We start from the raw sequence: 12,791 nt of genomic DNA, 5'->3' as shown, positions 1-12,791 counted from the left end.
ACATACAATCAGGATCCTGATTGTATGTTCCACATACAATCAGGATACTTATGTGCATCTAAATGCACCCAAACTACAGTGGAGATTAGTAAATGAGAGGTTTTTAATCCATATGGTATGAGCCCCATGTCCCTTTTTGATAAATGTGTGCAGAAGCTAATTATATGGCTAGCTTTTGATATTTTCACCAATACAAAGACCTTTGTATCAATTAACACTGACAAATTAACATTCAATTTTTAGTGTATTTTGTTTTTCTATTCTTTTCTTCTGTTTTTGGCCCCAGCCAACACGGAAAAAAACAAATTTGATCGTCTACATGAAGGCGTGTTGAAGAGGCTTTCTCTGTACAAGTGACAAAGAGTTTAATCGTCAGCGCAAGCCACCTCTCAGCCAATCACAATCCAGGTCCAGTGAAGGTGCAGTGGTTTTAAAACAGATAAAAGGTGTGAGCTGAGCTCTGTACAGCTCAGTGTCACTGTGAAATACCTTAGCACTGTATAAGCCGCTATCTGCCAGTTGTGTTCCTTTTTTCCTTTTTAATTGATCCATTTTTACACAAAAAGTTTTTAAAGTAAAGTTTGAAGATGTTTTTCTCCGGGCTGCTGATTCTTGCCAGTTTGGGTTTGTTCGGTTCCGTTGCGGTGTCTCCCGGTGTGGAGGACGCGTACAGGGCTGTGCTCAGCATCGTGGCTCCTGGACAGCAGTATCTGACCACGGAGTCTCTCGGCTCTGTCTTTAATACACTGGAGAAACGTGTGCAATGCGGCGAAGTGTCGTGTGAAAAGGTAAGTTTTATTAGGCTGTGCAGTCGGTTACAGAGACAGGTGGGTGATTGCGGGTGCTGCGTAGAGAGGTCGAGGTCCAGAACTTATCACCTGTAGCTGCTGATCCACGGTCACACTGTTGAGGCGGATTTCTTGATAAAATTCTTAAAGCTTTTTCTTTACTTTAAACAAACTCTTGTTAAAGGAAATACATAAATTAATTAAATAAATAAACACCTGGATTAGGCTGCGAATATAAAACAAGTTGCTCAGTGGAGGATTTTTTTTACTGAAATATTTAGTGTATTGTATATGTCGAATTTAACAGTGAGTGGGATTACTATTATTTTTTATCAGTAGTATTATTAATATGATTAAGTTTGACAGTGAATTCAGTCTGGCTATTGTACTGTATGTGGACTTGACTTGTCAGTGATTTTCTGAACATTGCCAATAAAATTTGCTTTACTAGGCTATTTAATGATAAAGTCGAGCTTTCAGTCAGTTTATCAGGGCAAATATTTGATAAAATGGACTTCATAAGATTGCCAAGTCTATGACCTAGGCCTACCTATTATCTCTCTTCCCATTTTGCAATTTTCCAAAATGATTACCAAAGTCTGTTAGACTAGTTCACTTTGTCAGAGTAAATGAAAGTGAAGTCCCTCAACTTCCTGCGTGTTAGCTGCAATCTGCATGAATGGACAGTGCATGGCTGATAAATATCTGCTGTTCAACAACTCAGATGGCTGCTGGGGAACATGAGGGACAAAAGACAAGAGATTAAATAAGAACACGCTTAGGCTGATTTTGCTGAAGAGAACTGGCATCAAATGAAGCCTTTAAAGTGCAGTGACAATGACTCATAATGTGAATTGGTAGAGGTGATACAGAAGGTGATTAAAACGTTCAAGAGGTGCAATAAAATAATAAATCACAGGTGAAGTCTATAATGCTATGACAGATGCCAAGGAGTCCTAGTTTGACCCTGGCTCTTAACAGCTCCTTTTTTGTCTGTTTAAAGGAACAGGTCACCCTAATCACGATAATGTGTTTTTTCACTTACCTCTACTACTGCTATTTGTCCATGCAGGCAGATAGTTTGGGTTTTATGTGATGTTCTGAGCCATTAGTCCTCTTCTGCCTCCATTCAAATACAACTGAATAAAATGTAATTTGTCTTCCTCAAAGCAATAAAAAAAATAACATATACAAGATACATCAGGAAAAGTTTTCATAAAGACAATATCCTCAGCTCAGTTAGAATGAAAACTGTTCAAAGTGAAGGCCGAGATCCAGATGAACTGATCACCACAAACCAAATTCCATTCCTCAGTATTGTATTGAGGGTGGAGCAAAGATCTTAGAGAGTATGTGAAAGCCTGAAAAAACATATCTATGACTTGATAAAACTAGAGGTCAGTAAAAAAAAAAAAAAGCTAAATTTTCTGTTTACAATTTACTGATTTTTATTAATGTGTCCTATTTGCACTGAATGTAGTTTTTTCAATGCCACATCCTCTGAACACCACTGGATGGCGACTGTAACACACAAGCTGCAAGAAGTACACTGGCTCTCTGAATTTACTGATACTTTGCATCACATTAGTGACCATCTCACATCCCACTCACTGTTCAACTCGCTTCTTAGGCCAACAACAGCCTGCACATAGCCAATCTTTGTGCGTGAAAATCTTGATTATGATTTGAGGACAATGACATGACTGGACAGCAACCTTGTTTTTGATGTAGCTCTCTTGCTCAAAACCAGGCCAACAGGCAGTAGCTCAGTCCATAGGACTTGGTTTGGGAACCGGAGGGTCGCCTGTTCAAGTCCCCATCCGTTGGGGATGGGCTGGTGCCAGTTCACCTCCTGGGCACTGCCGAGGTGCCCTTGAGCAAGGCACCGAACCCCCCCCCCCCAACCGCTCGGGGCGCCTGACCAAAGGGCAGCCCACTCACTCTGAGATCTCTCCACTTTGTGCATGTATAGGTCCTGTTTGTGCATGTGTGTGTGTCTTTCAGACCTGTGTGTAATTGACAAGCAAGAGTGAAAACATTGAATTTCCCCTCAGGGGGATTAATAAAGTAAATAAACTTAAACTTAATGAGCTGAAATAGAGAATGATAAAAATATCTCTCAATGTTAAGTCATATCTAAGGCTTATCCTATTTACTGGAGTGGTGGATTTGCATAGGCTAATAACCTAATGGGGCGGTAATGACTGTTCTGGATTGTAAAAACTGTAGGTGTTACCAGATAAACTAAGTTATGGCTTGCGAAAAAAAATTTTTGAAAATATAACTGACTGGTGTTTTTCTTTTCTTTGACAAGTGACCACAGTAGGCTATAATGCCCTTGTTTCCACAGTCAGGAATTAATTGCGTCAGTGGATGCAAAAGCTCGTCCATTAGGCTAATTCCTGATAATGGACACCTCATCAGGCATTATCAGTTTCTATTTTGTTACTCAATTATCATCTTTCCTTCTGTCTCAGTTTCTGAATCAAGATCAGTAGTTGTCAGCAGATATTGTATATTGATTTATATTGTAGAAAGGCAATACAAGTAGCTGATACAGGCCACAGGTTGCTGTTAATGCAATGTGCATTTTTTTCTAAGTTCATCTAACCGTGTGCTTAATTTAACAATTAAGTCATATGAGATCTGTATGTGTTCTTCTATGTATGCAGTGTGATCTAACAGACGCTGTTCACCAGCTGATCAGCAACTACTCCACCCATGGACAGGATGAAACTGGAAAAGGCAGAAAAAACATAACTATAAGTTCATCTCAGTTCACTGCTCTCGCTGCTGGATGCATCCTGTACGTCTCATCTCCTGGTCTGGTCTGCACCTCAGTGAGGCAGGGGAGGTGGGGACAGGAGGCTGAACAATTTGTACATAAAATCACACATCAGGGGCCGCACCATGACCATGACCATGACCACAACCATGAGCACGACCATGAGCACGACCATGAGCACATAAATGTTCATGAGTTAAAAGTGCTGCTTCAAGAGCTTCAGGAGCACTATGAGCCCTCAGACAAAGAGGTAAACATCATGCTACAATAAGGTATTTGTTAGGAGACCAAACCTAAAGATGTACTGTATTTAGTTCATCTGTGGTCAATCTATAGCTCCTCACAATATGATTCACATGACTGAAGTTTCACCTTGCCAGAACTCAAGTTAAGCTACTTAAGAAGGAGACATTAGCCAACTCTAAATTGCTCATCATAGATCTATGACAAGGTGTGGCCTGATGATATTGTTTGGCTGGCTCTAGTTTATGTCACCAGCAAAAAAAGGTTGGCAATGAGTGATATAGATTATGCAACGATGCCTCATGCTTTACATAAAATTGGCACCATAATTGCCCCCAGTAATCCAGTGATGACAATCTTCCTTGCTCTCTGACACAGATTATTCATATGACTTATGTAGTGTATTTTCCCTCCAGGGTGTGCTTTACTAAGATTGTAGCAGTTTATCACTCAACATATCTTATCATACAGGGTGATGCCAGCAGTAGACCTACTAGGCTTTGCCCTGTGCACGGCCACATCACCGTAGAAGCCGTCATCATGAAAAAAAAAAACGTGCCCTCTTTAAATGTTTGGTACTGCTGTATTGTGAGAAATATAATGCAGACTGAGTTTAAATTCAAATTAGCTCTGGTAAACTGTTTAAGTGTCTTTGTTCTGCTTACTGTAGACAAAGCTATAAAAAGGTGTTTTACTACAGTGCAGACACTGGCTCAATTGTGTATTTTGTGAATAAGGATCAACAAGTTTGCCAAATAACTTTTAAAAAAAGATCTGTAAGAAAGCAATGTCCAAATGTTTGGACTCATTTTACCATTTACTTGAATGGAAAAAGTGTTTCCAAACATTTGACTGGTTCTGTACATAACTGAATCACCTTCCCAAACCTGATAATAAATACTCTACAAAATAAAATTGTGTCCAAAATATTGTGCAATGTATTTAGCTATCTGGCAAACCTTTCAGACAAAAGCAAACTGAGTTGGGGCTACAACAACTAATCTGCACAAACCGTCAGAGACACTTTGTGGTAGCTCAAGGTAACGTAAAAAAAAAAAAAAATGCTTCTTTTGGCCATCCAACAATCCAAAACATTAAGATATCCCATTCACTCCCAGTTTTGTAAAATGTAATTTATGACTGCCCATGTTTCCAAGATTTCCAATAAAAAGAAAATATTTGATCACAAAAAAGATATCCCATTCAGAATCACCTAAAGACAAAAAGAGCATAGGATCCTTCCAGCTGGGAAGCTGGTACTGGGGACTGCTTTTTTGCTTGAAAAATACTTGAAGGTATTATATGTAACTTTTCACATGTAGTAGTCTGTTTTTATTGCCAGCACTTGAGCTGATTGTAATGTAACTTAAAAACTGAGACCTTCCCCAAATATCTTGGTTGTCTATAGCAGCCTGTGGAATGACTTCTAAGTAAAGGACACGGGATGAATTCTCTGGGAAAATTCAAAGATTGTGGTGAACCTTAACAAAACCAGAAAGGACGGCAGAGGAGATATCACATACCAATGTTACTGGGCTAGAAGGCCACAAAAAGGTCCACAGGCTGCGATCAATGCAAAAATACACTATTTGTTTAAGACATCTGTGTCCAAAAAAAGGTGCAGAAGTGCAAAAAAAGATCAAGAGTGAGTAACAACAGCAGCAAACATTTCAGTCCCTGAGCACTGATCATTCAACACATATCTTTTTTTTTTTCTAGTTTGTTTATTGTACTGACACACCCAAGACAAATTCTTTGTTGCCCCAAGTAGGTGCAGTTTAACAGCAGCCCTTACACATGAACCTTAACTAAGAAATCCCTTTCTGGCAGAAAGCCCTGTTGTGACTGATGCAGGTGCTCGCACATGGGTATGGAGGATGCTGACTGCAGTTCACTAAACAGCCTCAGAGAGACGTGTCACTAAAGACAAAGATTTTCTGAAAGTTACATACAGAACCTTTAAAGCTCTAAATTGAGCCAGTGAGTAAAACTCTCTTTGATTATGTCCCAACTTCTTCTCTTTGTCCCTCCTTTCCTTTATCGCCATGGTACTCAGAGCTGTGTATCAGCCAGCGACATCATGGCAGAGGTTAGCACATCATTACCAGACCAGGGACAGGAAGTGGGTGCAGTTTTGGGCCGAGTTCTGTATCACGCCTTGAAGGGTCACTGCTTCAGCCCATCCCTCCCTGAGGAGAGCTTCTTCCTGAACTACATCTTGGACCATCTGGGGTCAAAGAACTTCACCATTGAGGGTAAATGTCTTCAGAAACACAAAAAAACATGGACACATAGATAGAGCTGCAGGGCGATTCATCATATGAAAACCCAGACCCTACATATTTAGGCATAACCACCTGTACATGCTGTGCATATCTTTCAGAGGTAAATTACTTTAAACAGTTGGCTATATAAATGTTTAGTTGATGAATGAATTCCTTTGTGTTTACCATGATGGTCTTACCAGGCTAGTTTTGCTCAAGTGCAGGTTTTATTTGTGTTCTGTAGATTTGGAGACTCTCATGACGAGTCTGAACCTTGGACCTGACCACGGACATGGACACGAACACCAGGAAGATGAACACGCTGATCACGATCATAGTGGTTTGAGATGGAGGAAGAGAAGCAGCCATGAACATCATGAGGGTCATGAAGAAAATACCACCTGGGATCAGGTATATATACTAACGCAAGGGTTTTTACACCAGTATTCAGACAGGTGTGTATGAAAAGGTGATGTGTCAAAGTAACAAATAGCTACAGGTGTTTTCTGATGGATCTCACTTCATGTTAAATTAGCAAATTCTTTGTTTTCATTAAACTTCACAGAAAACTGCACGACTGCACCCCAGTCTTAACATAACAGCAATTTGTGTTTAAATGTTTCACTTTACTTTCTTCCAGGTCTGTTTCTCAGCTGAAGAGCTGGTCCTGATCCACGGTCTTGCAGACAACAGCTCTAGCCTAGGTCGGTCCAACTTGGCCCGGCTCAGCCCTGCGCTCGTCCAGCAGATCCTGAGCGGAGCATGTGCAGACATCACAGAACCACCAACACCAGATGGGCTCACCGAGAGTGAGAGTAAGTGTATGTGTTCTGAAAGACTGAGGCAGAGACCTAGGTGGTTAACCAGGCCAGCATGATCATTGGGAATAAACAATTGCAACTCCAGAAGCTGTACAACCAGTCCATAACCAAAAAAGGTAACCAAGGTCTAACATGACCCCACCATCAGCTGTTGCCATCTGGCAGGAGACCAAAGGTCTCACTAGCCAAGAAAAATGGGTACAAGAGATTGCTTGATGCAGGGTACAACCACATATGCCCCCAGTAGGAAGTAATTCTACTTGAAAGCTACTTCTGATTCACAAGCCTTTAAGTCAAGGTTTTGTCCACCTTATCATCAGGGCAGAATGACCAGATGTTTATAAAGAATCACTTTACATTCATATCTCATATAAGAAGTCCAGGGAACACTTCCAAAGATGAAGTCTATCTCTGCTTGACATCTTGATATCTGACCTTTATCCCCCTCTTCTATTCTCTCTTTGCCTTACAGGATACATTTATGCAACCATTGCCAATACTTTGATAACACTGACATCCCTGTTTGGTATTGTGGTGCTGCTGTGTACCTCCTGCACCAGTGTGTTCCAGTTGTGTATCCAGTTTTGCATCAGCCTGGCAGTAGGTTCACTGACTGGAGATGCCTTACTGCACCTGATACCCATGGTGAGTGATTTAACAAGTTGTTTTTTTTTTCACACCTCAAAGCTGAAAGTCTGCCTAAGTTTGAGGATGTTGTGGCTGTATGGTATTCTTCATAATCACTAGGACACCAAGACGTATTAGTCTTGTCGTGACATTAACAATCATGGCTGCTTTTCATGCAGCATATACTCATTTTGACTTCTTCTTGTGGCCTGTGTGCAGTTTCTAGGTTTACATGTGCACTCAGACGACACCGGCCACCAGACGCACTCACATGACCATCACCAGGAAGAAACTCCAGACTACATTTACAAGATTTTGGTTATGATTGGGGGGATCTATTACTTTTATCTGATGGAGACGATCTTCTTTCTGATTGCATATAAAGAAAGTCATCACCATCATCAACATCATCTTGGGGTAAGAGAAAAAATACCATGCTAATACTGATAAACCTGTTAGGAATATAATTGGACACACATAAAGCTTACACACCATTTCTAAACTTTCTAGGTGAAGTTCACAATCTTATACTTGCCTAATATACCACCCTGTTCTTTTTATATCTCAAATCCTCATTATTGTGCTTCTCTCTCTTCTTAGAAAGACTCGGAGCCTCACCACTGTGACCATGGGAGGGTTTTAGAGATGTATCAACAGGAGAGGGAAAAAAAAGCGAAGTCACAGTCAGCACTAAGAGTAGACCTGGTGAGAAACAGGCATATATTTAAGGAGTACCTCACCCAGGAAATTATCATTTGTATATCAGTTACTCACCCTGTGTAAGGTTGAATTCATGAAGAATTATGCATACCTCCACAGCAAACAGAATCCAAAAGCAGAGAAAAATTTGATGAATTGGAAGTAAAAGAAGAGCAGCAAAGACATCAAAATATATAGTTTTTAGATAGTGATTTGAAATGTGAGGTTTAGGCGAAAGTGCATGTGTTTTGCATGTATTCAAATTCAATTCAAATCAATTGTCAGTCGTCTACGTGGAAGTGATTGTTTTTGTAAGAGTGACATTACAGTGATTCAGTCTGTAGTACAAATAAAAGGTGTTAGACCTGTGTACCAAAACTTGTGTTTTAGAAATGATGGAGAAACATTACAGCCTCCTGGAATCCATGAAATCTCTGCACACAAAGTGTCTCCTGGTGCAAATACTATCTCCTGTTAAAATGACTGTGAGCTGCTTTAGTGTGTGTGAGAAACCCTCAGCTACTTCAGCTAATACTATGTAAAAATTTGAAACTGAAAAGCTGTGTTAAAACACATTTTATGACAATAACAGGACTTGTTACTTAATTTATATTTCAGGTAGACTGTGAAGACGATGATAAACCACTTTCAGAGTCAAAAGACCGCACCAGACGTGAGTAAAGTTATTTACAATACAAAAACAAGTATGCTATCATTAAATTGTGATAATAGTGCTAAGCACTGTGGCTACTTCACCACTAACTATTACTTTGTCTGCCTCTACAGAACAGCGCCTGCTGCCTTATATGATAACCATTGGTGATGGGATCCACAATTTTGCAGATGGATTAGCGATAGGCGCAGCTTTCTCCCTGTCTTGGAAGTCTGGTCTGGCCACATCACTGGCTGTGCTCTGCCATGAACTACCACATGAACTGGGTAAAGAACACACACACCAGCCCAGTTGCCAGACTAAAATGTTGGCATTTTACATCAGTGCAAACTACAGCTATGTTACATTTGTAGGGTTCATACGTATCATGTCAACATTTCTGAAATGATGTTTGGTGTGACACGTAGGTGAGACAGCTGCCAAGCAGTATACAAGATATAATAGTGCACATACACAGGTAGCAGCAATAAGATGATTGATGGATCGACAGAAGCAGCTCAAACTCTGAGTGTAATGGACGTGAGGTATCTGCAATTAAATGCTTGGCATTCCTGAGTACAGCACTTACAGATATGCTGTGGTTGTTTCTGTGACTTGCCAGTCACCTTCCCTGCAATATAAACAATCTCAGAGTGTTTGTTTTTGTTCACTGCACTCATGTTGGCATGCTATGTTGTTTTGTTGTTGTTTGTTAAGTGATAAAATGTTTTCAACCAGGCTTTTGTACGCTGTTTCAAGTATGTGTTGGCTAATGCAAAAGCCTCTCAGATTCCTGACTAAACACTATTACTAGGTACAAACATGAACAGACTAATATTCCACTTTTATTCCAAATATGGCAATATTCTGATTGATACCAGATATGTAAACAGCACAATCCGTTTGGGTGTTCCATGTTAGGCCTTTTTCTGAATTAAACATTTTCCGATTAACTTTTCCATATTATGACGTGATAAACGAGATGTAAGGGCACATTTGGACTATGCATAGCTGCAGGTAAACGGGAATATTAGAGGAATATTCATTTTCATTACCCATGTCAACAGCTTAGTAGGAATACTGTCTGATCAATGATTGTGCCCAATTAATTAAAATGTTCCACTTTTTCTACAGGCTGGTTATTGAGTGTGACAGGGAGGATGTAACTGGTTCCTTTTGGTTTTGTTCATATTATAAGTTCTTTGTTTCAGTCACATTCATTTCTAGTTTTCTTACCAGACACCAGTCCTGAAGTACAGTGACCTGGCTGAAGTGAGTCTCTTCATGCACTGCATTGTCTTTCAGGAGAAGGCTAACAAGAGCCACATCATCTGCATATTTGAACAGCTTGCCAATACTTCTGTAATGGCTATTTCATTTGTGTAAATGGAAAACAGCAGTGGTGACAGCACACAGCCTTGTGGTGCCCCAGTATTTAAAACAAGGTCTTTTGAGTAGAAAACTACTACTACTACTACTACTACTACTACTGAGGACAGTCAGTTAGAAAGCTTCTAATACAATACACAGAAACATTAAGTTTCAACATACAGTATCCGCTACGTATGAAAAGTACAAACGTAACCTATCTGTGGTTTGCAGAAAAGTACAATGCCAACTTTTATTCTGACATTGTGTTATACACACATGCAAAGTAAGGCAGTATCTGGTTTGATCATTTTTCGCCAAAGATTTCATAACATCAACTTGTTGCTCTTGTTTCCCTCCAGGTGATTTTGCCATTTTGCTCCACAGTGGTATGTCTGTCCGCAAGGCGTTGCTTTTAAATATTGGCAGTGCCATGACCTCGTTTATCGGTCTGTACATCGCTCTGTCTGTGGCCACTGACCTTGCCACCAAACAGTGGATAGCTGCCATTACTGCTGGGCTCTTCTTGTATGTGGGTATGGCTGATATGGTGAGTATTTGTGTTCATGGGCCTATTTACCAGACAACTGTAGCTGGCATCCAAATAAGAACCTCTATCTCTCCTCTTTCTCCTTCCAGCTCCCCACTATGGTCCACATCAGCAACAAGAGTCCCTGGAAGATGTTTTTGCTGCAGAACATTGGCCTTCTGAGTGGGTGGGGTATTCTGTTGTTGCTGTCACTTTATGAAGAGAGAATCAACTTTTAAAATATGGACAGTAAAGACTCACTTCTATTGGTTTAACCTATGCAGATTGTAAAATCTTTGAATGACATTCTCAGTGACATGATTGGGTGTGTATGGGCTTACTCATAAATAGCCATGATAAGACCCCTGGAGTAAAAAGCCTTAATGAGAAAATTCACCATCTTTTATGTTGATGTCCAATCAGTGTTGATGGTAAATATAGTTAACTGACACAATTAATTTCTCATTGGGTGCTTTATTGACCAAGAAAGCACAGTTCTCCTGCTGTGCAGTTCTCGCAGAGCCGTACTGGTAGTGCCTATATGTCCAGTGATGCATTGCACGTGAACTTCTGACACCCCTCAAAACCAAAACATAGCATTAGCTGACAAAAATACTCACTCAACGGTCTTCTGACCCCTTGTCACTGCTGGTGTTGTTCGCCTTTTCTTGTTCAACTTCGAGAACCTGAAAGAAGGTTCATCGCAATGCTGAAATCGTCCTCCATGCTCTTGTGTCTTCTAGATTAGATTATTGTAATGTTCTTTTCTCTGGCCTCCCTGCATCTGCTACTCGTAGTCTTCAACTTGTGCAGAACGCTGCCGCTAGAATTTTGACCAGAACCAGTAAATACAGTCATATAACTCCTGTCTTAGCATCTCTGCACTGGTTGCCTGTCCAGGCCAGAGCTGATTTTAAGATCCTTCTTTTAACTTATAAGGCATTACATGGTCTGGCCCCATCCTACCTATCCGAATTACTCACACCCTATATTCCGCCTCGTCCCCTGCGCACTTTGAACTCTCACCTTGTGGTCATTCCCTCAGTAAATAAAAAATCAATTGGTTGCAGGGCCTTTTCCTACCGTGCACCTTACTTATGGAATCGCCTCCCGCTAAATATTAAAGAATCCACTTCCATTGTCATTTTTAAAAAAACTTCTTAAAACACACGTTTTTACCCAGTGTTTTGGAGAAATTTGAGTTTTCCAATTGTTATATCCTTGTCTGTTTTTCCTCTGTCTTTTTGTGTGTTTTTACCTATTTGGCTGTCTGCTCTTTCCCTTGATCGTTTCTTATTGTAATTGATTCTGTAAAGTGTATTGAGACCATGTTTCTACCATGGTGATTTTACAATCTAAATAAACTGAACTAAACTAAGGTTTCCTGCACTCCTCTGTCAAAGTGAGGAATAAAACTTTCACGGTTTCAATTTCACTAGTAGCGCACACATGGGCTCTCTCAGGGCTCTACTGGTGTCAGTGATAGCATCCAACAAAAAGTGCCCATGCTGAAATTCATTGCAGCAGAATTATTCAGTTCCGTTTGGTATCAGAGGGCAATTTGAGCAAAGGCAAAACCAGTTGTGTTTTCTCTTGGGAGCTCAGGTTCTTCAGGGTCCCCAACAGCCATTTTCTTTTGCATGGTAGCCACAGCCTTGGCAGTCTCCACGACATTTCTTTTGCCGTAGACTCTGGCTCGAATAAATACAGATAAGCCACCGTGAAGAAATATACTGTAAAATGTATCCTCATATTGTATCATTGTCTGAGGGCACATATCCTGGCTACCCAGAGGTGGAAAATCAGCCTGTAGTTTTGTCTTGCCTCCCAACTACGCCACTGTTGCATGATGACGGTGCTAGATGTTAGAAGAGCAACTGCGGTCAATATAGTACACACAGGAATTCATTGATTATATCGATGACATTTACCACCAACACAGATTTGCCAGATTCACAAAGAAGGTGACCATTTTTTTCCTTGAAGTGGCCAGATGGTCTTTGTTACCATTACCA

The 12,791-nt window shown here is 40.4% G+C and overlaps 1 protein-coding gene across 1 annotated transcript; it reads left to right on the top strand.

Moving 5' to 3' along the window:
* The first annotated feature begins 495 nt into the window (after window positions 1–495).
* LOC125904750 (zinc transporter ZIP4-like) lies at window positions 496–11,956 on the top strand. Its single transcript, XM_049602362.1, has 12 exons — window positions 496–788; window positions 3,461–3,823; window positions 5,873–6,071; window positions 6,325–6,491; window positions 6,721–6,895; window positions 7,374–7,546; window positions 7,748–7,945; window positions 8,129–8,233; window positions 8,846–8,900; window positions 9,014–9,166; window positions 10,610–10,797; window positions 10,887–11,956. The coding sequence occupies exons 1-12, from the start codon at window positions 588–590 to the stop codon at window positions 11,013–11,015; spliced, it is 2,106 nt and encodes a 701-aa protein (XP_049458319.1). The 5' UTR covers window positions 496–587; the 3' UTR covers window positions 11,016–11,956.
* Window positions 11,957–12,791: the final 835 nt, after the last annotated feature.

This window comes from Epinephelus fuscoguttatus, linkage group LG17 (assembly GCF_011397635.1).
Source record: "Epinephelus fuscoguttatus linkage group LG17, E.fuscoguttatus.final_Chr_v1".
Taxonomy (NCBI): domain Eukaryota; kingdom Metazoa; phylum Chordata; class Actinopteri; order Perciformes; family Serranidae; genus Epinephelus; species Epinephelus fuscoguttatus.
Note: the sequence above shows the minus strand (reverse complement) of the source record. Positions and strands in the feature narration are given on the sequence as shown.